This window comes from Pseudopodoces humilis, chromosome 19 (assembly GCF_049639895.1).
Source record: "Pseudopodoces humilis isolate 2021_Gansu_Grassland_sample_001 chromosome 19, ASM4963989v1, whole genome shotgun sequence".
NCBI classification, from domain to species: Eukaryota; Metazoa; Chordata; class Aves; order Passeriformes; family Paridae; genus Pseudopodoces; species Pseudopodoces humilis.
In genome coordinates, this window is record NC_142218.1 from 3173563 (window position 1) to 3201507 (window position 27945).

The window sequence follows — 27945 nt, forward strand, 5'->3', positions numbered from 1 at the left end:
TCCTGGCAGATCCACGTTTATTCATGCAGTGCAAAGCTGACAGTGACTGTTGCAGCCACTTGCCTCCAACCTCCAGCAGCAGCTGGGACAGGGCAGGGCAGCCGGGCTCCTAATGCTGGAAAAAACCCCCAAAGGGCTTTGTTGAGAGGGGGCATCCGGCGGCAGGGAGCAGTGCCACAGCAGGATGGGACTGTGGCTGTGGTCACTCCCCTGGCTCCAGGGCTGGCAGGAGCCCCTGCCCACCTCCCCACGCCCCCATCCAGGAGTGCCCACCTTGGAGATGACAACGTCCCTGGTGCGGGCGCGCAGTTTGTTGACCTGGGTCTCGGCGATGTCGGCGCGTTCCTCAGCGTCGTCCAGCTCGTGCTGCACCTTGCGGTACTTCACCAGGTTGGAGTTGGCCTGCTGCTCCTGGGCAGGGAGAGGGGAGGGGTGGGTGCATGAGGCACAGGGGACAGCAGGCTCCGAGCTCCCCACATGGCTCTTGTGGCCCCTGGCAGCCATGGCAGGCAGTCCCAGGGAGGGACAGCCCTGTTCCCTGTCCCCGAGCAGTGATGGGCACTTACTGCCTCCTCAAACTGGCGCTTGTAGCTCTTGACCTTGCTCTGCAGCTTGTCAATCAGCTCCTGCATCCGAGCCAGGTTCTTCCGGTCTTCCTCAGCCTGCAAGTGCCCCGGCTCCCTTAGCCAGACCCCAGCAGCCCCTCACCTCCACCTTTAGCAGAGGTGCCAGGTCACAAACACAGCACCAACCTACCCCACCAACCCAGCCCTGTGTCACAGCACCCGTCCCTTGGTCCCCCCCTGTGTCCCACCACCCAGCTCAGGAGGTGCTGGGAAATGGGCAGAAGGACCCAGAGGAGGGAGAGGATGTTGTGACAGGGAGAAGCTTGTGCAGCTGTTGTCATTCCCCACACAGAGCCCAGAAGCAGCCCAGGCTGGGCTGGGCTTGGTGGATGGGTTCTGGGGTAACATGAGGCCAAGCAGAGAATTGCTGGACGGGGGCTGGACCTGTGTCCAGAGCTGCTGTACCTGGTAGCTCAGCTCCTTGATCCTGCGCTCGTACTTGCGAATGCCCTTCTGGGCCTCTGCCATCTTCTTCTGCTCCGCATCCAGCTCTCCCTCCAGCTCCCGCACCTGCAGGGGGCACAGCCTGGCTCTGCACTTGGCTCCCAAGCGCCAGCTCAGCTAAAGCCAAGCCACAGCAGAGGCTAAAACAAACCAGCCTGCGCGGGGCCCAGGCTGGCAGGGCCTTGGGGACTGTCCCCTGGTCCCACAGAGGCACCACCTGTCCTTAGAGGGATGGGGCAGAGTCCGATGCCACAGGGACTGGGGCAGCCCCCGGAGTTGGCTCCTCAAGAACACAGCCAGGGATCTGCCCCTACTTTCTCACCCTGGCCTCCAGCTTCTGGATCTGCTTCTTCCCCCCCTTGAGAGCAATCTGCTCTGCCTCATCCAGGCGCATCTGCAGGTCCTTGATGGTCTGCTCCATGTTCTTCTTCATGCGCTCCAGGTGTGCGCTCGTGTCCTGCTCCTTCTTCAGCTCCTCTGCCATCATGGCAGCCTGCAAGGCCAGGAGCAGGGGGACATCACCTCAAGGCCAGGCAGCCCTGCCAGACCAGGGGCTCAGTGGAGATGTTGTGCAACCCAACCACGCAGCACAATCCCCACCACTCTCTTACATCCGTGATGGCCTTCTTTGCCTTCTCCTCAGCGTTGCGGCACTCCTGCACCGCATCCTCCACCTCGTTGCTCAGCTGGGAGATGTCTGCCTCCAGCTTCTTCTTTTGGTTGATCAGACCCGTGTTCTGCACACAGAGCAGGTTCAGTGTGACCAGGGCTGGTCATCCATCACTGCTGGACAGGCTCCTGCTCTCCCATCAGTGCAGACACGGGGCTTGGCAGTGCCTCACCTGCGAGTGGAGCAGGGTGACCCTCTCGGTGGTCTCCAGCAGCTCCTGCTCTGCCAGCTTCCTGCTCCTCTCCGCCTGCTCCAGCGCTGCCCGCAGCTCCTCCACCTCTGCCAGCAGCAGGTTGTTGCGGCGCTCCAGGGCACCCGCCTGCTCCTTCAGGTCGTCGTTGTGGCGCTGGGTGTCATCCAGCTCGATCTGCAGGTCCTGTGGGGCGGCGTGGGGTCAGCGGGGACAGCATGGAGCCGGGCTGGCAGCAGGGACAGCACCAGCCTGCCCCTACCTTGATCTGGGCCTGGAGCTGGCGGCCCAGCTTCTGGAACTCGGCGGCCTGGCGGTTGGCGTAGTTCAGCTGGATCTCCATCTCGTTCAGGTCCCCCTCCATCTTCTTCCTCAGCCTCACGGCCTCGTTCTTGGCCCGGGCCTCTGCGTCGAGCGAGGCCTGCATGGAGTCCATGGCGCGCTGGTGGTTGCGCCTGCAGGAGAGGTCACGCATCGGCCCCGTGCCCTGGGGACACCCAGGGTGCCACGGTGCCAGCTCTGCCCCGCAGCAACGTCCCAGCCTGTCCCCTCACCCCACACACCTCAGGTTCTCAAACTCCTCGTCCTTCTCCACCAGCTTCCTGTCCATCTCAGCCTTGATCTGGTTCAGCTCCAGCTGGATGCGCAGGGTCTTGCTCTCCTCGTGCTCCAGGGCTCCCTGGAGACAACAGCTCAGCCATGGGAAGGTGGTTCCTGGGAAGGGGCCTCTCCCCTGCCACCCACCCCACCCCAGCCTTGTTCCCCAGCCCATTGCTATGGGGCAGAGCAGGTGGAGCCACCCCAGTGCCTGCAGTGGTTGTGGGACCCCCAAGAATGGGATTCCCAGGGGTCACAGCCTGGCTCAGGGCTGTCACCCCCCAGCAGCATCCAACCAGAGCTGCAGGGTAGGCCAGTGGCTCCTGGAGGTGGCAGGAACGTATGGGAAACAAGGACTCACCTCAGCCTCTTCCAGAGCTGCCTGGATATCGCTCTTCTCACTCTCCAGAACTTTCTTCACCTTCTCCAGCTCATGGATGGTTTTTCCACCCAGACTGATCTGGTCAGTCAAATCAGCAATTTCCTCTGCCAGGGACAGAAGGAGTTTGGTCAGGAAGGAGTTTGTGGGGCCAGCCTTGCGCAAGTGACGTCCCCATCCCCCTGCCCAGTCACAGCTGATGTCCCCCAGCCCCTCGGAGAGCAGCCAAGGCTGTGCTTGGGGACATTTCTGCAGTCAGGGAGAGAGGGAAGAGGCATTAAGGACCTGGGGAGACCTGTTTGTCCAACACTGATACCCCCAAGGCAGTGTCATGCCACAGCCATAGCACTCAGCAGCACCATTTGGGAACAGGAGCAATTTCAGAATGCCAAGTGGCTCTGCCTGTCCTCCCAGAGTGTCCCCAGCATGAGGGCAGGACACATGCTGGCATCCCAGCAGGGCTGCTGCATCCCTGCAATGGATGGGCTGGGCAGCAAGGTCCTCTCCTGGCCAACAAGGGACCCAATCCCACATGTCTGAGGACAGGGCAGAGCTTGGGCAGAGCCCCAGGGGAGTGCTTGAGCCCAGTCCTACCCTGCAGGTTCTTGTTCTCCCTCTTGAGGGTCTCCAGGTTGTCCAGGGACTCCTCATAGGCGTTCTTGAGCTTGAAGAGCTCAGTGCTCAGGCTGCGCGATTCCTTCTGCGATGCCTCCAGCTCCACCTGGGTCTCCTCATACTTCTGCTTCCACTCAGCCAGGATCCTGTCAAAGTTGCGCTGTTTCTTGTCCAGGGCAGCGCAGGCTGAGTTGGCACGTTCCAGGTCCACCGAGAGGTCCTCGATCTCGGTCTGCAGCCGGTGCTTGGTCTTCTCCAGAGAGGAGCACTTGGCGTGGGCAGCCTCCATGGCCTCCTCTGCCTCCTGCAGCCGGGTGGCCAACTTCTTCCTGCCAATGGCATCAGGGTGAGCTCCCTGTCCCAATGCCATCCCACCACACAGGGCAGGAGCATGCTGTGTCAGCCCAGGTCTGGGAGAGCCCATTGCTGAGCAGAAAGTTGCCACCTACAAGGACTTGTGCCATGGCACTTACTTGGCTTCCTCCAGCTCCTCAGTCCTCTGGATGGCATCAGTCTCGTACTTGGTTCTCCACTGAGCCACCTCGGCGTTGGCTTTGGACAAGTTCCTCTGGAGCTCGCTCTTGGCCTCCACCTCCTCCTCGTACTGCTCCCGCAGCAGGTCACAGTCGTGTCGGGAGGCTTGCAGGGCATGGGCCAGGGCATTCTTGCTCTGAGGAAGAGAGAGCAGCAGCTGGCTCCAGGACACAGACCATGGCACCACAACTGGGAGCAGCAGCAGGGAACTCCTTCCCAGAGAAGAGCCGCCCTGTGTGCAGGGTATGTCCCACCTCCCCAGCCCAGGGGTCTGGGCCACTGCCACAGTGTCACTCAGAGACCAGCCATGCCCTGAAACCTCACCTTGGTCTCTTCCTCCAGCTGCCTCTTGAGCTCCTCAATGCTCTGTGTGAACGAGACCTTGCCACGGCTCAGCTGGTTGATGAAGGACTCCTTCTCCTCCAGCAGCCGAGTAAGCTCCCCTGAGTGCAACAGAGCCAAGACAGCTACTTCAGGGTTCTAGGGCTGCAATCTGCACTAGCCCACACTCCCCCAAAGCCTGCAGCATCCAGCTGTGTCCCCACCAGGGCAAGCTGGGCCATGGGCAGAGGTGCAACCAGTTAAAGGCAAAGGATGCCTGCAAGGAACCCCCCCTGAGGCACATCTAGATTTTCCCTCCATGGGAGGAGGAGGAGGACAGGCTGCCGGGCTGAACCCCACTCCCCCAGCCAGACACCCCAGAGTCAGAGCGCTCCTGAGGCAGCTGGGCAGCCCTGGCTTGTGCCCCACGCACCGTTCTCGGTCTGCAGCCGGCCCCGCTGGGCGTTCACGTCCGTCAGCTGTCGCTGCAGCTCGTCCACTTTGGCCTTGGCCTCGTTCAGCTGGTCCTCGTAGGTGCGGCACAGCTTCTCAGCATTGGCCTGCAGGCACCAGGCACAGCCTGGCTGAGCTCAGCTCTGGCCACAGAGCACTGCTCTCCCACCTTGGGATACCCTGCCCTGCTCGGTGGGTGCTATGGGCACACCAGGCAGAGAGCAGGAGCCTGCCACAGCTCTCTGCTAGGCTAACAGTGGCTCTCTGCTGTCAAGCCTGCCAGAAAATGTTTTCCCACAGCCTCCAGGCTTCACTAGGACAAGTAAAACATCCTGTAGTGACAGGGGGACAAGCTAAGGGCCAAAACAGGGACTTGGCCATGGCAAAGAGCCATTTGAGACACCACCCCATGGACGTGGCTGTGCTGGTCACACTGATGTCCACAGGAGAGACCAACCAGCCCCGTGGAGAACCAGGACCCACCTTGTTCTTGGTGATGTACTCGACGTTGGAGGATAGATCATCAATCTCCATCTTCATCTCGCTCTTCTCCTTCTCCAGCTTCTGCTTGACGCGCTGCAGGCTGTCGATCTGCTCGCCCAGCTCGGCCACGCTGTCCGCGTGCTTCTTGCGCAGGGCGGCTGCCAGCGCCTCGTGCTGCAGCGTGGCCTCCTCCAGGTCCCGCCGCAGCTTCAGGAACTCTGCCTCCCTCTTCTTGTTCAGCTCCAGCTGCGTGGCCGTGGTGCCACCCGCCTCCTCCAGCCGCTCGCTCAGCTCCTCCAGCTCCCGCGACACCTCCGCCCGCTGCTTCTCCACCTTGGCCCTGGCGGCTCGCTCGGCCTCCAGCTCCTCCTCCAGCTCCTCAACGCGTGCCTGGACACGCAGAAAAGGGCAGATGCTGCAAGCTCTGGGTGAAGCTCCAGCATCTCTGCTCTCCACAGTGGAGCAGTATCTCTGATGATGATGGGAGGCAAAAAGCCACCAGTCTTGGGCTGCCTGGGGAGGCAGGTGCTCCTCGGTAGCATGTTTGGAGCTCCTGCTCTCCTCTGTCCCTGCCACCGGGATCCAGCTGCCATTAGCTTCTTTTCATGATTGTGGGCACCTGTCTCTGACAGGAAGAAGCCCAGTGTCCCAGATTTGGGTTTTCAGAGTTTGGTTACTGGATGAAAGTTTTTATTTTGGATAGAGAACCACACCCTGGAAGCTGTTCCTCAGGCTGGTGATAGTGTTCACCTCAATAACCCATTATTTAATTTTCAACCCACCGTGTTTTGGCTGAGGGCTTGGTTCCTGCTACCCATGCCAGTTTTTTCCAAGGAGATGCCCCTGTGCTCAGAGAGGGACTGGCTCATGCAGATTCCCCCCCATATCACATCTAATGGAAATTTTGGACTCCCAGGATGTAAGAACAGTTCCTCCCACCATACCTGGACCTCCTTGATCTTCTTCTGCAGCTGGGCCTCCATCACTTGCCCATCTTCAATCCTTGAGTTCAGCTGACTCATCTCAAAGTCTTTCCTGTACAGACAGAAGACAGAGCCTCTGGTCAGACAAACATTGTCCTGACAGGTCCTTCTGGCTCCTACATTTCCCTGCACTCTTACACCCAGGCCAGAGGACGAACAAAACCACAAGGGAAAGGGACTGCAGGGATAAGCAGCAGCTCATGGAAGGCTCACAGGAAGGGCTGAAGTAGCCAAATTGGCAGACAACTGGCTCTGAGTGTTTCCCTCAGGTCCCAAGGTGTTCTGCAGGTCCCCAGTAAGGATGGGACATGACTGAAGTCTGTACTTGCAGCTGAGGCCCCAGCAGAGTGCTGGATCCTGCCAGGCAGGTCCCTCCTCTCCAGCCCCATGTACAAAGGCAGGTCTATCATGCCCTGGTCTGGGAGCCTGCCACAAGCTCCTCTCTGCACAGTGCCCAAGAAAACCAAGCCCCCATTGTGCCAGGACTGGTCACACAGCCGTGCCCAGAGCCAGAGCCCAGCTACCCTGCAGACACCACACCTCTGCTGCATTTAGAGGAGCAGAGCAAGCCCAGAGCCCGGGCACGTGTCACACACTCACTTCTTGAGCTTCTCATCCAGCTGCTGTTTGTCATTCTCCAGATCCATTACAGACTCTTGTGACAGCTTCAGGTCTCCTTCAAGCTTCCTCTTTGCTCTCTCCAGATCCATGCGGACCTTCTTTTCTTGCTCAAGAGAGCTTTCCAGCTGGAGAATGAAGGAAGGTGGGGTAGGGAGGGACAGGACCTTCTGCAGCCCCACCCTTACCCATGTCCTCCACTGTGGGAACTTCACCAATCCCCCAGGGGCCAGAGGTGTTTCCCAGCTGTCTCCAGTCCCATTCCCTCAGCCCAGGACTGCTCTCCATGAGGTGTTCTACACCACCTCTCGTTTCAGGGGTAGTTTGTCAGTGGGATTATTCATCAACTGGCCATATCAAAGGGGTAATGATCCCACACTCCAGACCCCACTCAGGGACAGCCTTTGGGCTCTCCTGAAGATGTGACTCAAACCTCTCTTGCTTTATCCTCACTGGCCTATGACTCACATCATCCACTTGCTGCTCCAGTTTGACCTTGGCTTTGGTCAGTGTGTTGACCTTGTCTTCCTCAGCCTGCAGGTCATCCAGGGCCTGCTGATGGGCCTCTTGCAGGGCTTTCTTCTCCTTCGTCAGCTTGGCAATGATCTCATCCAGACCAGCCATCTCCTCAACCAGGTTTTTAACCTGGATCAGTGAGGACAAAAGTTGAGAGCATCTTCTCAGAGGGACGGGGTGCAAAGCTGCTACAGCAGCCTGACCCTTGAAAGGCAGGAGTCAATCCATGGGCAACAGCAGCTCGAGTCCCCACCAGCTGCCAGCCCCTCTCCCCTTGGCCAGGCTGGCCCCACCAGGTGGGTTTTCCATGCCTCAGGTCACTTGCCACAGCACAGAACCATTTGCCACCTCTGGGCAGTGAGGCAGGACATGGAGGGTTTTTCCCTCTCACACCCCCCTTTTCCCTCTGCCCTGCCCCAGTTCCCCCACACCAGCAGCCTTATCCCAGATGTTTCTCAGGTGTCCCCACAAGCACTGAGGCCCCAGGGCAGCGAGGCTGGAGCCTGCAGGGAGGTCAGTTACCTTGTTCTCTGTGGCATGTTTCTCCTTCTCCACCTTGGCCAACGTGATCTCCAGGTCATCGATGTCCTTCTTCAGCTCTGCGCACTCATCCTCCAGCTTGCGTTTCTTGGCGGTGAGCTCCGAGTTCATCTCCTCCTCATCCTCCACACGCTCCATCAGCTCCTTCACCTTGGCCTCCAGCTGGATCTTGGACTTGATGAGCAAGTCACAGCGTTCCTCTGCATCTGCCAGGTTGTCTTGCTCCTGGGGGAGCCACAGGAGAGCCAGTGCTCACCCTCTGCTCTCAGCCCTGCTGTCCTGGCCTTCTCCTTGTGGAAGGGGCAGAGTAAGCCCAAGGTGCTCAGGTGTACAAAAAGTACAGCTCCAGTCACTGCCCGTCATCAGGGCTCACAGGACAACCACTCACACTAACCAGGGCCAAAGAGCAACTCAATCCTTCCAGAGGAAGGACACGCTGGCACAAAAACAGCACAAAATCTGGCAAGCAGACATTGCCATCCCCTCCCAGCCCTTTGTGAGGAGAACAGCCTTCCCAGAGCCAGGGGATGACAAACCCCTGTGACAGCCCCAGGGTGTGATGGCACTCCAGGCCTGCAGTCTTAGGCTGTGATTCAGACAGATTGTGGCAGTGAGGCAGCTTCAGAACTGCAAGAGGCTGAAGGTTCTAGGACATTCTGCTCCTTCTTCTACCCACAGACCCTGCACTGTCCCCAAGGAGAGGGTGAGGCACTCACTGCCTGCAGCTGGAGAGCCAGGTCGTTCTTCTCCTGGATCATGGAGACTTGCTTCTCTTCCAGCTCCTTCCTCTTAGCCTCAGACTTCTCCAGAGCCTCCTTCAGCTTCTGGAATTCCTCCTTCAGGTTGGACATTTCCTTCTCAGTCTGAGCAGACTTGAGTAAAGGCTTGATCTTGAAGAACAGCTTCATCCAGGACCAGTTCTTGACAGCGTTGAAGGCACGGATGTTCCACTGGATGGTATAGAGGGCTTCCCTGGGGGAATACAAGCACAGCATCATCAGGGGTGGGCATTCCCCCTGTCCCATCCTGGCTTCTGCAGGGCTGGATATGGCTCCATTCTCCACCAGCTGGACAAATGGCAGAATGGTGAATGGTCTGCACACTGCACTGGCCCTGCTGGGATGGGTGGGGTGGCCTGGATTTCAACTCTCCTCACCCTGCCTCCCTCTGAATCTTCCAGTGGAAAGCAGAGGCTCTCCACACCTAGATCCTCCCTAGCAGGGCCATGCCAGACCTCTTCCAGGTTTGCTCCCATCCCTCAGGACCAGTCACTGCCAGACACAGGCAAACCCCACAGGTCAAACCCACAGAAATGTGCAGAAGAGACGAGGAGACACAAAGTTCTGCCTTTTTCCACCACAGCTCTACCTCCTGCTGATGATCTTCTGATACTCCACACGCATGAGGTACCCACGGATCCTGGCCTGGAGCATTGTCAGGACCTTGGCCAGACGCTCATCTCGCATCTCCTCCAGCAAGCCCAGCAAACCAGCCTTGAAAAACACCTGTGGGCAAGAGAATGGAGTCACCAGCAGAAGGACAGAGGGCGCAGGGGTGACACAGGCAGCCAGGGAAACACAGAGGTGCATCCACACGTGGCACAGGGAACCAGATCTGCCCTGAGCACATCACGCTCCCCAGCAGGGACAAGATGATGTGGTGGGTGGGACGAGGCCAGGCAGCAGTGACCTGCTCAGAGCTGCTCTTTCTCTTCCCAGCCTGCATCTCCCTCTGCCCTCCTGGGTCCCTTCAAGGGCCACACCAACCCTGCAGAGTGCAGGGCTACAGCAGGGCTGTGGCCAGGCAGAGACAGGCACGGAGTGACAGGAGGGGAAATCTCTCCCTCCCAAGAGTGGTTTGGCCCACTCTCACCTTGGTGTGGCCAAACTTGTACTGTGCACGGTCCAGTTCCAGGGAGCTCAGCAGCTTCTCTGTGGCCTTCCTGCTGTCCACAAACTTGTCCTCTGGAATGGCTGCTGGATTGAGGATACGGTAGCTGCGGGGCAGAGCAGAGGGAGGCTGTGCAAGAGGGCAGCAGCAGCTCCACCATCACCCCAGAGCCCCAGACATGCCATGGGGCTGCACCACAGGCTGGAGCTTTGAACCAGTTGCTCCAGGGCACAGGATTGCAGGGAACCCTGGCAGATTTTAGCCCCTGAACATCATGGAGACTGTGCAAGGAGGTCACTGGCCTCACTAGGCCTGGGCTAAGCAGCGTGGATGGGCCCCTAAGGTGAGAACCCTCAGGATCCATCCCAAGGGCAGAGAGAAATCTGAGCCAGGATCAGAGGGAGGCCTTGCCACCCTCCCCCTTCATTCAGCACCTCAGACATCCAAATCTCATCCCAAACTCTCCATGCCTGGCACCCCAGAGCCAGCAGCAGAGCTATCCCAAACTGGACAGGCCCTGGGGGCTCAGAGCAGCCCTGCACAAGCTGGGGAGCAGCTCGGAGCCAGGACAAGTCTGTCTGCCCTTGAAACACGTGCTGGGTGAGGAAGGAGAGGGCGTTACCGCTGCTTGAAGTCAGCGTAGAGGATCCTGTTGGGGAATCCCTTGCGGCAGATGCGGATCCCTTCCAGGACACCGTTACACCGCAGCTGGTGCAGCACCAGGAAGGAATCCATGGCTCCTGTGGGGGAAGGACACTCATGGAGCAGCTGCTCAGCCCAAGAAGACAGAGGAAATGCAGCTGGACCCTGGGAACATCCCGTGGACTGGACACGGCTGTTAGCCTGTCCTGCAGGTCTGTGCTGAGCACAGCGCTGCAGCCTGGGCCTTGGATGGTGGGACTCAGCCTGGACCACTCATCCATGCCTGCTGTTACACAGGTGCCAGGCTGCACAGCCAAAAAAGCTGGCAAAGCTCATTCTCCCTAGCAGAGATTGATCTGGGTCACAGGAGTTTCAACACTGAGGTGGGGTCAGGGCTCAGCAGCATCATGGAAAGGGCTTGGGAGAGGGTGGGTGCAAGAACCCCTGCCAGTTCCCACGTGTGGCTGTCCCCAGGGGCACTGCTGCCTCAGCTGTCCCATACCTGGGGTCTTTGTCTCGTTGGGGATGATGCAGCGGACGAAGTGGGGCTGGGTGGAGCGCAGGTTGGTCATCAGCTTGTTGAGATTCTCCTGCAGGGCGGACACAGCGGGTGAGGGGACAGCTCTGCTTCCCTGCATTGCTTCTCCTTCTCTCCAGCCCCTTTCCCCCACAGGCAGGGAGGGAGCAGACCCTGAGAGCCCTTTATGGCATGGGAAAAGGGGGATTTCCTCCTGCTATCCTGGCCACAGCCATCCCCACCTGGGGCAGGATCAGTGCCTCCTGCCAGGGTGGGAGGCTGGCCCCATGGCAGAGGGGGCTGGGATGGGCCAGTGGGACAGGTTTTGCTGTGCCACAGAAGTTTTCTGTGCCAGATGCTCCCCGATTCTTTGTAGGTAAAGTTTTTCTGCAGGGGAGAGCCAAGGACATGGGACTGAGCCTATTCCTGGTGCAGAGCTCTGTGCTCAGCAATCCAGTGCTGGTGTCCACACTGCCTGCAGACACAGTGTTAGGATACGTAGGATTTACCTGCACCTCCACAGTGCTTCACCCCTTTTGGCTGTGACAGAGGGCCCTGCTGAGCCAGCCTGTGTCTCATTTTCTCTCCAAGGCACCTCTACCCTTGATCTTCCCAGCTGCCTTCCCCTGCTTGTACAGGCTCAGCCTGTCCAGGACCAGCTCAGGGAAGGGAACAGCTTCCCACAGCTCCACATCACCACAGGGCAACTCCTCACCACAGACACCTTTCCCCAGTGACTTGTCCAGAAGGAAGAAAATCACATTTTTCCCTGAACAGGGGCTCTGCCACAGAGCTGCCTTCTTCAAGCACACCTTGGCAAAGGATCACAGAATGTCCTGAGTTGGAAGGAACCCACAAGGATCACCCAGCTCAGCTCCTGGCCCTGCACAGACACCCCAACACCCCCACCCCATGCCTGGGAGCAGTGTCCAAACACTCCTGGGGCTGTGGCAGCCTCAGAGCTGGGACCTTTGCCCTGTCACCACAAGGCTGTCATGACAGGACACACCCCTCTGTGCTGCTTTCCAGCTGCTGAGCTCTGGCTTGGACGAGCAAGGGGATGGAGCTGTGTGACATCCTGAGCTGTAAAATGGGTCAGGTCACCCCCCAGGACAGGCAGCTGCCTGCTCAGAGACCTGCAAGATCCTCCTGCATTTTCTTCTGCCCAAAGGCTGTCCTTCCCGCTGACAGGAATGAGGAGAGAAGAAGCACAGACTTAAAGTGATGTTCATGTAATTAATTATCTAAACATCACTACAAGTCTTAACTGCCGCTCTCTCGAAGGCGGAGGAGCTGCCGCAGGCGTCACGGGGGCAGGAGCAGCACCAGCCCAGCTCCAAGGGAGCTCTCCCAGCCTGGAGCCTTGTGTCCTGCCCTAGGAGCACGGGGACAGGGCTGGGACTCTGCCAGGCACAGGCCCCTTGCCCAGGGATGAGAGGGAGCTGGGAGCTTTGGCCCAGTGGTGGTCCCTCAGGAGCTCTGGTGGTCCCTCAGGAGCTCTGGTGGTCCCTCAGGACGTGCAAGAAACCGAGAGCCTTGGCAGGGAAGTGGGATTGCCAGTGGGACCCTCAGAGCACGTTTCCCTCATGGCCCTGGATGAGGGGCTGGCTCTCACCTTGTGCAGCTGTGACACTGTTTGGAAAGAAGCGGCCTTTTTACGCTTCTCCTTGGTCCCCGGCTTGTGAGGTTCCTCTGTTGGGTTGAAATATTGATTACTCACATCAGCAAAACATCTGCCTGCCCTGAAGGACACAGGGGCACCCCCAAACACCCCTAAAATTCCCACAGCCCTTGCTGTCTCTAAAGCAGAGGTGGCTGTGCCCTGCTGCAGAACAGGGTACTGACCACCAAAACATCTCCCACAGCACCCAGCACTGGGTGGTTCCTCAGCTCCTGGTTGCATCCCAAAGTCACAGGGCCACCACAACAACCCTACAGCCCCACACAAGCCCTCAGACCAGCACCCCCCTACTCAGGCCAGGGAGGATTTTAGGGATCAGTGTGGGTTTTCCCTTTGCCTGGCCTGCCAGGGACAGGGATGCTGCACCAACAGCTGGGCATGGAGACGAGGAGGGGAGAGACCGAGGTAAAACCAGGGTGAGGGTGCTCTTCACCTGAAGCAGAGCCCACATAGTTCTCATAGAGGGAGGCCAGGAGCTTGTTCTGGGATTTCTGGAAGACGGACACCACTGTCTCGTTCAGGGGGTCCTTGTTCTTGTCCAGCCAGCCCACGATGTTGTACGGCACCTGTCCCCGTGGAGGAGAGGTCAGGACAGCCTGTCCCTGCCAGGGGAGGGTGTGGGGGCTGGGAAGAGCTGCCAGGACGTACCACACCAGCGTAGTGCACCACCTCAAAGTGCGCCTCGTACTTCCGCTTCTTGTCCGGCCGCGGCTTCTGGAAGTTGGGCGACTTCCCAATGTGGTTGTCGTAGAGCTTGGATTTGAAGGTCATGTCAGAGGCTTTGGGGAACATGCACTCCTCTTCCAGGATGGACAGGATTCCCATGGGCTACAGGGGGAGAGAGGGCTGAGCTCAGGGCTGAGCTCAGGGCTGCCACATCCCATCCCAAAGCAGGGATGTGCCACTGAGCATAGGCTTGACCTGGGAGATCCCACCCTAACCCAGCTGCAAGGCACTGGCCACAGGGCCAAGCTGTCACTGGATATTCCAGACTGCATATTCCAGGCTGTCTCTGACCTCCCAGCCCATGTGGGACTGCCCAGTCCCGCAAGAAGTGGGAGTTCGCCCTGGTTCAACAGATTGTTGAGGAGGGATCCTCTCCAGGATTGCTCCTTTCCAAAAAGTTTCCTTCATGTTTCCTTCATGCAATGGTGGAAATATTTTCAACAAGCTGCTCTGAACCTGTGAATGCTCAAGGCACTGATGGGCTGTAAGTGGGTAGGAAAAAAGGGGAAGAGATTATTGCTTTCTGGAGGAAAAGGCTGCACCAGGTTTTGTGGCTCCTCAGTGGGTAGAAATAGAATTTCCATCTTTTCATAAAGTCAAAATTTGTGTCAAAAAAGTCTCAAGGGGCTGGAGGCTCTGAGCTGTAAGTGTGGGGATAAAAAAGCTAGGCACTTGCCACCGACCAGGGAGGGAATAATTTAATTTTGGTAGCAGAGCACCTCTCTATTGCAGCCTTTGCAAACAAACCATCCCCCAGCAGTACCATTTCCATGCCCTGCCTCACACTCCACCTTCTCAATCAGGTCAATGCAGGCCTGCAGGTCCAGGCCAAAGTCGATGAAGACCCATTCGATGCCTTCCTTCTTGTATTCCTCCTGCTCCAGGACAAACATGTGGTGGTTGAAGAACTGTTGCAGTTTCTCGTTGGTGAAGTTGATGCACAGCTGCTCGAAGCTGTTGAACTGCAAGAACAAAACAGATTTGAGTGAGAAGGAGGAGCTCCAGCAGTGAAGGGATTCACTCTTGTGCTCTGCCTGGCTGTGAAGGGCGGTCCCTGCCAGGCTCAGCTGTGTTGCCACCAGAGCAGGTAGCCAGCAATCACTAGAGGTGTGCTCACAGCAATGGTAAATCTCTCCCTGAGAGCTGTCTGTTTGCTCCAGACACATCAATTCACACAAGAATCCTTTCCTCATCAAGGCCAGCAGTTCCTTAGAGGAGACAGAGCTCTCAAACACCAGGGGACTGAGTCGTCCCTACAACGCTCCCCTGGCTCCACTGCAGGGGCCTGCAGAACTCACATCAAAGATCTCAAAGCCTGCAATGTCCAGCACCCCGATGAAGAACTGCCTGGCCAGCTTGGTGTCCAGGGTCTTGTTGATCCGGGTCACCAGCCACTTGAACATGCGGTCGTAGGTGGCTTTAGCCAGGGCCCCCACAGCGTAGAGCACCTGCCATGGCAAACAGAGCACACAGTGAGCTGCTCCCTGCTCCTGCAGGAGCCACAGGCTGGGAGCCAGCTCCTCCTGGCACACAGAGGAAGGACAGACAGATCCAAGGAGCTGGTGCTTACAGTACAAGCTCCAAAATTAGTTTTACATTCCTCACAGGTGTGTTCCTGCCTACCTGGCCTATCTGGCCACCAAGGTCTTAGGATATAAATTCAGTTTAAAGTGATGTTTTCAGAAGCCCTGTGCCTGGCAGGAGCCCACAGCCCACTTTGGATAAGACACCAACTCCTGATGTCCCCTTGAGTTGTGCTCAAGGACTGGCTTGCACTGTTCAGGCCAGGTCTGGGCTCCCAGCTGGGGTGTGACTGGAATCTGACAATTTGGTGTATTTGAGTCTTCTACAAGATCAACTCAGATGAGTGTTCAGATATCTAGAGTCTTCTACTTTTCAGGGCTGAGCTCTTCATAGACTGTCCCTGAAGCAGATCCATAGAGCCTGGACCTCCTCTGGCTGGGATCCAGCCCACATTTCAAAGACACTGCATTGAATCTCCAGCCTGGGTTAATGTGCAAAGCTATCAGCCAGCTCTGCCACCCATTCTCCCTGCTCCTGAAAGCCAAGAACTGTGGATGCACCTTCTGCTGCTGCTCTGGAAACTCCTCCTACACCCAAGACAGTGAACTGAAGCACCAGTGGCACCCCAGAGTCAGCAGGGGACACGTGTCCTGTCACTCACCTGCTCCACGTTCTGACCTTTGGTCACGTACTCATTGCCCACTTTCACACGAGGATGGAGCAGCCCCTTGATGAGGTCTGCTGAGCTGATTCCCATGAGATAGGCAGCTTTGTCAGCACCTGGAAAGCAGAACAAAGGCAGGAGGAGCTCACAAGGAAGGTCTGGGAAGGGAAAAAGGAATCAAAATTAAAAATGACCTGCTGTTATGATGATTAGTGTTAACCACACTAGATTTTAACACCTGCTCCAAAGCTTCCTCCAGTGTCTAATGTGATTTTCCATCTTGCATAGTCTATGATGCTTTGAAGTTTGAACCTCCTGACTGAGAAGTTACTGTCTGGAGGCCTGCTGCACCTTATTAAGTTCTTATCAGGTTTTACTCTTCTTGATCTGGGATTCTCCATGCATTTTCCAGTGGAGGTTTGAATTTCCACACAGTGAATTTGAATTGACCAGAAGAGAGGTGATTGTCTTTCATAAAGTCCTAATAGCAGGTTGTAGCTAGAAAATCACCTCTGTAGGGGAATCACTGCCATATCAAAACCTTCATTAATTACCAGGTAGCACCTAAAGCCTGTGTTGCCACTCCTGAGGCAAAGAGAACTTTTCCTTCATGAATGTTAACGTGACAAAGACTGATCCAGGTAATAATTTCTGCTGGATCCCTGCTGAAACCTTCCAAGTGCATGCTAGAGCTCCCCCTTCTCACCCTTCCACATGCTGGAAAGTCACCCTCTCCCTCCAGCTTTGCTCTGCAGCCTGTCTGTTCTTAGATCCGTGAATTGCATTGGATTTTGCTGAGCAACAAACCAGGAAAAGTGTTAGACAGTGATTGTGTCCCAGTCTAACTGCTCTTCAGGAGCTGAGCAGTCCTGCTCCCAGCCTGGCTCATCCCCTGTGGGTGCCTGGAATGCTGTCCAGTCAAGTGCAAGAGATGAGGAGCAGGAGGAGACTGCACAAGGTGAAGCCCAGCTGGGGTGAGACACCCTGTGATGCTGCTGGGACAAGTCTGATGCAGATGAGACCACCTTGCAGAGACTATCCCAGATATTCCTGCTCAAGGACAAGCCCTTGGGGCACCCCCAGCAGGGCCTAAGACAGTGTGGATGTTTAGGATCTGACCTCCAGAGGCCAGGCATGAGGAGTTATCCCAGCCTGGGCAGGTCTGGAGCACAAAGCCCAACTCACTTTCAGTGCCATCAGCCTCTGCCTGCTCTTCCCGCTGCTTTTGCTTGAACTTCATGTTCCCAAAGTGCATGATGGCCCCCACTATTTTATAGGAGCCGTATTTCTCATCGTTGCTGAAGCCCAGGATGTCCATGGCGTGCTGAGGAGACACAAAGCAGTAGAGAGGTGCTGAGGTGAGGGTTGGTCCCTTCTCCCACCATCTCCTAAGGTACTCTCCCCGTGCTGGGGCTGGGCAGCGTGTCCTCTCTGGTGGGCACCTGAGCAAGGAATCCTGTCCATGGGCTTTGAATGTGGCTCCAGCTCCCACAAGACCTATTTGAAAGGAAAAAGACTAGCCTAGCACCCACAAGGAGGAGGTTTTCCAAGCTGAGGGCTCAGGAGGAGACCTGACTGATCTCCTGACAGGAGAGGACAGCCAGGGGGGATCGGACTCTGCTCCCAGGGAACAAGGGATAGGAGGGCACAACCTCAAGCTGTGCCAGAGGAGGTTCAGGTTGGACATCAGGAGGAATTTCTTCACAGAAAGAGTTGTCAGGCATTGAAGGGGCTGCCCAGGGAGGTGGTGGAGCCCCCATTCCTGGAGGTGTCCAAGGAAGGACTGGACTTGGTGCTCAGAGCTCTGGGCTGGGGACAAGGTGGGGATAAATCACAGCCTGGACTCAATCATCTTGGGGGTCTTTTCCAAATTTACTGATTCTGAAATCTTCTTTCTCATGGGCACTACGGGAAGCACTCATGTGCCACAGGGTGCAGGGAATTACTCTCCCTTCCCTGCCTGGATGAGGCTGCCAGTGGAGATCAGAGTCCCCCTGCCCTTTCTTGTAGGCTCACAACAACCACCAAAAACCAGGGGGGATTCCCAGGTGATTTAAGGAGGGACCCACAGAAAGCCAGGACACGTGGCCAGCTGCCCAGAGGAAGGCTGTGCCCTCCCCAGGCCCAGGGCTGGGCACGTACATCTGTGGCCATGAGCTCCTCGCCGTCATCCAGGTTGTCCACCGTCGTCACCCCCTGGGAGCAGAAGTGGTAGTCGTAGGGGTTGAGGGACAGCAGCAGCATATCTGTGGGGGATGACATGCAGAGGGTGAGGCCAGCCTGGCAGGGACATCCCTGGGCAGAGGGACAGCCCTGCACACAGATGGAGCAGGAAGGCTTCCCCAGCCTCAAGCAGAGGGCAGCAGCTGGGGGAGGAACAGCCTCTTCCAGCACAGGCAGGTCCACACATGGGTCCACCTCTTCTGTGCTTGCCTCCTGCTTGCTATCTTGGGATATGGCCTGGCTGCAGACTGATTTAGAAGTGGCCACCATGCCCTTGTGACTCCAGATAAGATTACTGCTCTCTCAGACCTGCCTAATAAGGTGCTGCTCAGCACCAAGCTCAGGAGCCCTCAGCCAAGAGCTGACCACCCCAAGGGGCTGTGCCAGCCATCCTCCTGCGTGGGGAAAGGCTTCCTGAGTGTGATGTGGCACCAGGAGGCTGTTCAGAGGCACCAGGAGGCTGCTCAGAGCACAGAGCTGCCCCAGCACACACTCAGATCACATCACATCAGATCAGGTGGGGCTGTCCTGGCCATCACATCTACACCAGCGCCCAGACAGAGCCGTCAGCTGTTTCCAAGCTCACCTGAAATAGGTCATCTCACTTGAGGAGGCTGCAAAACATTTCCCTCTATCCCAAGATGAGTAAATCTCCAGCCTGCACTCGCTGAGGTCAGTGCTGTACCCACCACCCCACGAGGGCAGCTTTGCAAAGCACATTCCCACCTTGCAGATAGACCCTGGGTGATCTCTGCTCCTACACAGTGGCAGGAAGGGCTTTAGTGTGGCTTCTCAGCCTGTGAGGATAATGGAGGCTGGGCTAGATGACCTCTTGAAATCCCTTCCACCCTGAATTATCCACCAATCCTATGATCCACCGCAGCTAGCAAAGCATTCAAGGGCAGAACCTGCATGGTGAGCTGGGTCTGCTCATTCCTGTGGGCCCCAAAGATGACAACAGAGCTCTCTGGGGCTGTTTCATCTTGTGTCATCCTGCTCCAAGGGCTGTGCTGCATCTTTGGCTGCCTTACCTTGCAGCTCTGGTTTCTTCCCAGAGAGGATCTGGTAGAAGATGTGGTAGCTTCGCTCTTTGGGTTGCTGGAAGATCACTCTGGATTTTTCCAGAAGATCTATAATGAAATAGGGCAGAGGGGTCAGAGCAGGGCTTATCCCTTCCCAGAGCTGAGCACAAATAGTGGGGTGAATTCCCTTCCCAGTGCAGCCACTCACAGATGTCAATGTCTGCAGAGGCCAGTTTCCCCGAGGGACCAAAGTGGATCCGGATGAACTTGCCCTGAAAACACACACTGGAGGTAAGTGCTGGGCTTGCCCACAGAGGAACAGTTCTGAACAGCCCCTAGGAACTGAGTTAATTTCCCACTTCTTGAGCTTCTGCTGATTCCAGGCAACTTACTGGGCTCTGTAAAAGGGTGAAGTGCTCTGGTTTGTAATGTGAAGAAGCTCAAAGAGCATTGCCCAAGGGTTTAAATACCAGGCAGGCAGAAATTTCACTGACAGGAGATAAACCCCTGTCCTCAGGTCTATTCTTACCACTGACCATTTCTGCAGGGCCCTGTGACACCGAGCGTGCCTGCAGCCCCTGCTCTGTGCTGGGCTCAGGGTCTCCCCCAGCAGTGCCCCCCTTCCCTCCAGGCACAGGAGCTCTGCAGCCACAGCAGAGCCAGGCTGGGCTTAGCAGAAATGGCAGGGCCACACTTGTCTGTCCCAGAGCACTCCAGGCTGTGCTCCCTGTCCCTCCCAGCTTTTGTCCTGCCAGGGATGTCTCTGCAGCCACAGGCTGTGACACCGGTGCTGTTCGTGCTGGCCACCATTTGATGTAACCAGAAAAACTCGGCTCTGGCAGTCCAGCGCCCCAGGGGAGCAGTTCCAGCTCCCTGCCTGTGGCTGTCACTGCACAAACCCACAGTGCCACCCTCCGTGCACACAGCCCACACCAACAGCCGCAGCTCCCTGGCCCGCTGAGGCACTCACAAAACGCGAGGAGTTGTCGTTTCTTATGGTTTTGGCATTGCCAAAAGCTTCCATGGCTGGGTTAGCCTCGATGATTTGATCCTCGAGGGTGCCCTGGAGAACAAAACCAAAGGATGCGTCAGTTCCTGCACAGCCAGAGGGGATCTGTCACCACGAGCACGGAGCAGTGCCAGGGGCTCCCTGCTGCACCCCTCAGTTGTCCGAGGGACCTGCTGCTCCCCAGGCATCTCCTCGTCTGCCCAGGCCATGCAGCTCAGTTTAGGGCCCAGCACAGCTGGGTTTGCAGCAGTGTGGCCTTTGCTGTCCCCTCTGCACACAGCAGTGTCACCCCCCTTCTCAGCAGCTATGCTGTGCAAACCAAGAGCAAGCTCGTGTTGTCACCACAAGTCTGAATCATTTCAGCCTCTGAAGTTGGGCATTTCCTCTTCCACCAAACCAAAGTCCAGGACAGCTCACATCAATAGCATACTGTGAAACAAGAGGTCCCTACACCAACAACATCCATTGCAGGGTCCCAGTGTGATGGGAACACACCACAGGATGGCATGACCTGCCATCCTGAGCTAAGATGAATCCTCTCCTAACCTTGTTTTCCCATGTGTGTTTCTCTGTTTAAAGATAGAGACAGCCTCTGCCTAATGCAGGTAAAGCAGGACAAGGATTTGAGGAGAGGAGCAAGAGACCAGTGCTAAACCACATGCAGGATGGTGGGGTTTGACATCTGATAGAGAGTTTGGTGGCACAGGCACCTGCAGGATTTTTCATGAGAGCTTTGCCCGTGCTCTGACACATTACAGTCCACAGGGCTTTCCTCAGGGGGGGAGCACCAGCTCTGGGCTGCCCATCCAGAGCCACCCTCTCTTTCCAGAGAGCCACTCTCTGCTCCCCACCTCTGCAGCTCCAGCCACATGAAGGGCAAAAGAGACAGGGAGCAGCTGTGAATCACAGCTACCAACACACCATCACCTGAGTATCCCTCGATCTCGTCTCTAAATTCAGCCTGGCCTAGAATTACCTGGCCTGGGAGATCCAGTGAGGGCAGCCCCAAGACCCACGGGTGCAGCCCCTGAGCTGACTGTCCAAGTGGTCGCTCATGTGATGATAAACATCCCCCAGCCAAGGGTGTGCACCAGCTCAGAGAAATCAAGGACCAAGGATGTGTGACTGAGCCCTTGGGGGGCTCCAGGGGCTGAACCTTTGCTGGGTTCCCTTGGAGCAAACACCTCAGGAATGTCCCCGGGGCAAGGCCATCAGTGCCTGCAGCGGTGGGCAGCGCCAGCCCAGGGCTGGGCATCAGCAGGGCACAGAGCACAGGGCTGCCTGGGGCAGAGGGTCTTCTCCTGCCCCTCAGCACCACCACCCCCAGCTGGGCTTTGAGGCTGAGGAGGATCTTCAGGCTGCGAAGGCTTCACCTCACCTTTGGAGGAGCCCACAGCACTCCCATTAGCAAACACTGGCTAGAAATGAATGTTTGGAGAGTAATTATCCCTCGAAGGAGAGGTTGGAGTCAGAAAGGCGGAAAGATGAAACAGCAAAACACCCAGCCATGGGAAGGAGCGAGATACAAAGCCAAGTGGAGAACTAAACACTGCCCAGGTGCTGCTCCCAGACCTAAGGTAGAGACCTCACACCTCATCCCATCATAGATCTGTGGTGCAGCAGAACTCTGTTCTCAGCATTAAAGAGCCCACAACACTTACCCCAGTTTTAGTGGCAAGAGCTGCCTAGAGAAAGGAGAGAAAATTGTCTTTAGAAACCCAGAAAAGCCAGGCAAGAACCACAAGAAGCATGGTCAGAAAAGCAGGGCATGACCATTTAGTGCCAAAAAAAAATCCAAGAAAAAAAAACTCGGAGGATTAAACTTTATAGGAGAGGCCAAAAAGTTGTTAAATAGATTAGCTCAAGAAAATAAAGAAATGCATCAAAAAGCAAGAACAGTTAAATTCAGACTCAAAGAAGAGGAAAGAAAACAATGCTGAAGTGTTGCTTGTCTGATACCTAAAGCAGCCAGTTTGCTTCCACAAGGGGAAAGCAGGCTGGAGCCTCAAAGTATCCAGAAGAAATAAGCAATTGCAAGGGCAGCTTAAAAATAACCAGCACCAAAGAAAAGCAAGATTCAAAACAAAAGCAAGAAAGGCACAAGGTAGAAAAGGGTCAAAATTAACAAAAGGAGGAAAAAAAAAAGGAGAAAATGCTGAAAAGCAAGGCTTAAAAGAGGCAAGGTGGGAAATGGAAGGTTTGCTTCATCTCTTTAATGCTCCTTAAGAAGATCACTGGGGTGTTGAAGGAGGAAGAGAAAGAGAACAACTAAAGCACCTCTTCCAGGCTGCACGGATTGAGCAGCCACATTAAAAAAAAAATTCCATTTCCCCTTGAGCAGAATAATTTCAAGCCTTGCTTGTTCAAAAGTCAAGGAAAAGCCAAGCCCTGGGTGGGTCAGACCAAAACACGTTTCCAAACGCAAAAAGCTGGGGAAGAAAAAGTAAGAAGAAAGGGGAAGGAGGGGAAAAAAAAAAACAAACAAAACCAAAAAAAAAACCACAAAAAAAGAAAGAAAGGAAGAAAACAGCAATAACTTTTTTCAAAAGAAGGTCTTACTAATTTCTTGCCCGGTGTGTCGCCCAAGGCTGCGACAATGGCAAAGTACTGAATGACCCGCTTGGTGTTTACAGTCTTACCAGCACCAGATTCTCCGCTTAGAGTAACAGAAATACACAGATCAAGGGCATGAGACAAAGAACAGGCACAACTCATCCCAGCCACCCTGCCGGGCCGGGAGGGAAGAGCAAAGCCTCGGAGGGCTGGCGAGGCTGGAGCTCTCAATCCCCGGCTTCGTGCTTTGCTCGGGGCTGTCGGTGTGTCCCCGGCTGGCAGCCCCGGCCGTGCCCGGCTCCCGGAGCTGCCGCGGGGGCTCAGCTGCGCTGCGGACACGGCTCGGGCCGCCGCAGCTGTCCGGGATCAGCCGGGGCCGGCAGCGCCCAGCACGCCCGGCTTTCTTGGGGCATCTCGGGGATGGCAGGGCCGGATCGTGCCCGCCGTGGGCTGCGGGGGGCTGCCGGGCCCCGCTGAGCTCATGCCTATAGTTAGTGAGCTGCTCTCCCATTGTAATCCCAGATCACAAAGAGCCGGGGGGAGCGGGCAGCGGAGCCGCCACCGGACACGCGCCAAGCATCCCTCCGCAGCCCCTGCCTTTCCTAATTAGGCCATGGCCGAGGCTAAAAATGTCCGTGGCTCCTGGCAGCGGCGAAGGGTCCTTTAGAGTCCTTTATATAGCCCTTATCTATATGTCACTTGAAATCAACCTGGCCTCCACCCTCCCACGTCACCCTCCTCCCCCGCCGCCGCCCCTCCGGCCACCATCTCCCTCCGGCCTTGGCCTCCATCTCTGCTTTCCCCTGGCTCCCGGGAGGCTGCCGGTGCTCGGGGCGCCCCACGGCAGCTCCCGCAGCTGTCGGGGTGCGGGGGAGCCCGGCTTTGTCAGCTGGCCCGGGCGGCAGGGGTGACAGCTGCCGGGATGGGGAGGGGACGCTGCCGGGGGCGCTCCTCGGGGCACAGGGTGCCCATGCAGGGACGGGGGGCTCTGCTCACTTACGTGATGAGCATGGACTGGTTTTCACGGTCTGCAAGAGAAGGAGGCGGCGTTAGGGCAGCGCTGGAGCTCAGCCCGGTGCCAGGAGCCCCTGGGGCTGGGGTCCCCAGGACAGGGCTTACTGCGCAGCATGTCGTTGTAGGCGTTGTCGGCGATGGAATAGATGTGCGGGGGTGCCTCCGAGCGCCTCTTGCCCTTGTAGGCGGCCACCACGGGCGCCGTGTACACGGGCAGCCACTTGTAGGGGTTGATGGTGACACAGAAGAGCCCCGAGTAGGTCTGTGAGGGGAAAATGGGTAATGAGGGATGGGGTGCCCCGGTCCCCCCTCGCCTCCCCACGCCACGGGTGCCGCGGGCTTACGTAGATCATCCAGTGGGAATAGCGGCGCTTCAGGTTGTAGAGCACAGAGGCCTCGTTGAGGTGGGTCAGCATGGCCATGTCCTCGATCATGTCAAACTTGGGGGGGTTCATTGGCTGCACCTCGTCCTCCTTCACCACCCGTGTCTGTCAGAGGAGGGGGACACGTCAGAGGGAGCCCGGTCCTCACCGAACACCCTCTGCCCCAAAACCTGCCAGGTGGAACCCTGACACCGGGGACAGCCCTGGCCCCAGTGCCTGCTGTCATCCTGACAGGGCTGCCCAGCCTTTTGGGGTGACAGGCCCAGGGCAGCCCCAGCAGCACCCAGCCACAAAGCCCAGCTGGGACAAGCCCAGCTTGTTCCCTCCTCAGGGAGAGGGGCTCTTGCTGAGCCTGACAGAGGGGTCCAAGTTGTTCCCCCACAATGTGCTTTGACACCCCCATCCTGTGTTCTCCTTCCCAACCTAAAAGCCCATGCCAGCGCTGTCTTTTGCTCCAAGAGATCCCCGGTTATTTGGGCAAACAGCTGAAGCCTGTACCACATCACTTAAAACTGGATTTATTTAATCCCATGAGACCAAGCACGGGGAAAATATCACATTACGTATCTGGCCTGGATGGGAGAAGCTGGATTTAGCAAATGGTCTTGTTAATAAAGATTAAATGAAATCTTTCAGAGGTTTATCTTCATCTTGAAGATGAAGTGTGTGGTGTTAAAAGGCGCCAGGTGTTAAAAGCAGGAGGGTACACAGAAGGATAAGGGAGGGCTCTATGACTCTTGAAGATTTCTGCTTAAAATACTTATCCAGGGAAAGCTGATATAGTTTCTGATTTCATAAATCCATGACAAATCATTAAAAAGACAGTTTCAAGAGGAAACAGCAAAAGAGGATTTGGAAACTGCTCTGTTCTCAGAATCTGAATGTGTTCTAAATATCTGAGTGAACTTCTAATATTTATAACTCCTCTCTGACAAATTTTACTTTGGAGAGGGAAAATCTCTTTACTTGCTTTCCAAAATTCATACAAAAAATATTTTCAAAGCTTTGACATTTTTCAAAGACAATTGCATATTTTTTTTTTTACATTTAGCAGGCACAAACCCTTCTTAGTGCTAGTCTGACTAGAGAAGAAATAGAAATAACGAAGTCTGTCATCTACTGCTTGGTGAGGTCCTTATTCTTTTTCCCAGTTTCATACCAGGGTGAGTCTCTGCTCTGCAGTGAAGTTGCAGAGCCATGAGACTCCCATAGCCAAGAAAGGAATATTAATTAAGCTCATTTGCAGCTAATTGCGCTGGATATTATCTTGACAAATACCAGCTGGTCCTTGCTTGCTTTGCCGAGGAAAGCTGGAGCCTCTCTCCTGCCACAGCCTGTCCTCCCAGCAGCTCACCCCACTGCAAACCTGGGCTAAAAGGAGCAGGAATTGGCCACTTGGCCCCTTACCTGTGCTGTGAGGCTCCGGGATGAGCCGGCCACCGGCTCAGCATCACAAAGGGCTGTGCTGGGGGTGTTCCCCCATTCAGGAGCCGTGCCGGGCCAGCCCCAGGCTGCCCTGGCTGTGTCCCGCAGGACACCCGGGCTGCGACAGCAACCCCTCGGTGGGAGATGCTGAACTGGTGCCACTCTTGGCAAGGAGCTGGCCTGAGTGTGCTGACAGTGCCGTGTGTGTCCCCCCGGGGCAGGACTGAGCAGCGGGACAGGGTTATCAGCAAGAGCTCATGGCTTCAGACGTGATCTTGTCACACGTATCCCCCTGCCACACACACTTGCTCTCCCTTGGAAAAGGAAAGGTATTTGCTTACTTCCTTATCTTTGGTTTCCACAGTGACTTTCCCACCAGAGCTTTCTTTTATTTCCACTTCAATGTAGGCTTCTTTCTCATCTGGGATCCAAGCTCGCTTCTTTCCTGGAGGAGAAGTGGAAGAAGGAAGGGAAAGGAAAGGAAAGAAGATATAATACAGGTTGCAATGTAGGAGACCATGTGAAACTGTCAACTGAAAGCCACATAAATGCAGTTTGATAATGTGGAAGGACAGTGATTATTCCTTCCTATATTCTTGTTCATAGGGGCTGGGGTTTCTTTGCCTTCTTCATATTTGGCAGCTTTTTACTTTGGTGGGATCAGCTTCTAGACAGACAGAAATCTGCTGCTTCATGTGTGCCTGCATTCAGACTGCCATGAGAAGAGGGAAGTGTAAAGAAGCAAATCTCTTCTCTTCTGCCAAACTGCAAAGGAACAAGTTGGGCCCTGGATCCTGAGCATGGCAAGCCATGGAAGAGCTGGGACAGAGGGGACACCTCCAAAAGGAAACAGCTGCAGGAGGCTTTGACACCAGTCCCTCAGCCCTCATGGCCCTCAGGGTCGGGGGAGATGAAGGATCACCTCCACGCACACCTCAGCAAACCAGGGGAAGGTCAAAAACCTGCTTTTCTCACTTGTGAGATCTTCTCACCCTCCAGGGTGCTGGGGGAATTCTGCAGTGCCCGTGATGCCTTGAGGAGCAGCACAGGGGAAGGGGCAGGGAGGACTCCTGAGAGAGCCCTGGCAGAGGGACAGGCTCGGGGACACACAGGGGCTCTCACCATCAAACGGGATTGTCTGAAGCTTCAGCTGCTCTGTGTAGCTTTTCCGGAGGTACGGAGCAGCCTCCCCAAACTCGCTCATGTCCAGCAGAGACATCTTGTCCAGCTGAGGGAGACTTGGCAGCAACAAAGGAAGAGTGAAAAGCACCTGAGCACTGAAAAGAGGGAGGGACAAGGGGTCAGTGCATGGGGAAAGTGCCCACCGCTGGATTGAGAACCGAGAGTGACACCAGACAAGCTTTTCATTTTAGGGAGGGAGAGAAGACAGCAAGAGTGCTAGCTGATAAAAATTATATTAATGAGACAATTACTGAACACTTTGCCTCCTGATGCTGTCATCCCTTCACTGGAAATCCCAGCTGGGTCAGCTGGAATCTCTTTGGTGTCAAAATCCACATTCCCACTTTAGGTGAGATTGTCAATAACACCCATTTCCTTGATAAGCTCAGCTAAAACCTGTCCCAGCTCTACAGACCCGCTGGAGCCCTGGTGCCCTACACAAAGACCCAGGGCTGTTCTGCTGAGCGATACTGCAGCAAGATAAAAGCCAGGCTGGATGTATTCTCCCTGGGAAGACCCTTCTAGAAGGCTGGAGTGGCAGCTGCTTGGAAAAGCGCTTTTATGATTGTGCTTCTTAATATCCATCTAATGTAGTGCCACCCTGCAGAGCTCTGGAACGCCACAGCATCATGAATGGAGCTACAACTTGGAAAAACACAAAGTCCTCAGCAAAAATGCTCATGATCCAGGTCTGTCCCACCCTCCCCTGTGCCACCAGAGCCAGCCCCTGTCCTCTGGGCTCAGCCAGCCAGCAGGGGTGAAGCGGGTTAGTACAGGGGACACGCGTGCACACAGACATGCTCTGTATTACTGACCTTGGTGCTAGGACTGAGTGGCTCTGTGCATGCTGCAAAGCCCCTTTTTATTGTGTCTGTCAAGGTCAGAGTGGGAAAAGATATGTCAGAAATTCCCATGTGTCATGTCCACACAGCTCCATTGGTGCTGCTGTCCCACTGCCCGGACAGACACAAAAGGCAAACTTCACTTTTATCTCTCTGCAAATGCAGCCTGGTTATTTTTATTCCTGTATTGTCAGGCGAGTACAAAGGCAGAGTGAGAGACTGCAGCTTGGGAAGGCAGCACAGCTCTCCCAGCCTGCTCTGCCTGCTCCAGTGGGGAGCTGAGGAATGAGAGCTCTGCCAGTTCCTCCTGCACCTGAGCACTCGATCCCATTGCTCCTGCCTCACACCGTGCCAGGGGAGCTGCTGCTTGGTGGGATATGTGTGTGGCTGCTGGCTTTTCCAGCTGGAACATCCCAACGTCTCACTCAGCTCTGGTTTAGCTTCTCCCAGACAGACTGTCTGGAAGGAGAAGAACCCTGGGGCTTGATCCTGCAGGTTCTGCTCCCCAAACTCCTCACCTTGGCATGGGAGATTGTTTTATGGCTAGGCCAAGTTCATAATCTCTCAACGGAGAGGTTGCTGGGTTTCCTGCACACCATTTTACCCAGAGAGCACCCAAAGGTGCTGTGTGATTGCAGCCCGGAGCACACCTCCATCCTGGCTGCCCGAGATGGGAGCA

At 56.0% G+C, this 27945-nt stretch overlaps 1 protein-coding gene across 1 annotated transcript; it reads right to left on the bottom strand.

The window, feature by feature from the left end:
* Positions 1 to 27300, bottom strand: MYH7B (myosin heavy chain 7B). The gene is made up of 43 exons (XM_005532874.3): positions 27240 to 27300; positions 26365 to 26519; positions 25584 to 25687; positions 23779 to 23922; positions 23540 to 23696; positions 23421 to 23448; positions 22427 to 22523; positions 21529 to 21552; positions 19829 to 19921; positions 19067 to 19130; positions 18868 to 18966; positions 17756 to 17859; positions 16799 to 16937; positions 15611 to 15729; positions 14724 to 14873; positions 14217 to 14387; positions 13348 to 13527; positions 13133 to 13265; positions 12634 to 12710; positions 11004 to 11091; positions 10482 to 10599; positions 9842 to 9965; positions 9338 to 9474; positions 8686 to 8941; positions 7952 to 8194; positions 7382 to 7558; positions 6896 to 7041; positions 6257 to 6347; positions 5313 to 5702; positions 4810 to 4936; positions 4380 to 4498; positions 3995 to 4191; positions 3501 to 3850; positions 2889 to 3013; positions 2494 to 2609; positions 2193 to 2385; positions 1913 to 2116; positions 1682 to 1807; positions 1393 to 1563; positions 1032 to 1136; positions 567 to 662; positions 274 to 411; positions 1 to 115 (listed from the first exon to the last, which is right to left on the bottom strand). The coding sequence occupies exons 2-43, from the start codon at positions 26459 to 26461 to the stop codon at positions 110 to 112; spliced, it is 5823 nt and encodes a 1940-aa protein (XP_005532931.2). The 5' UTR covers positions 26462 to 26519; positions 27240 to 27300; the 3' UTR covers positions 1 to 109.
* Between the last annotated feature and the right edge of the window lie 645 nt (positions 27301 to 27945).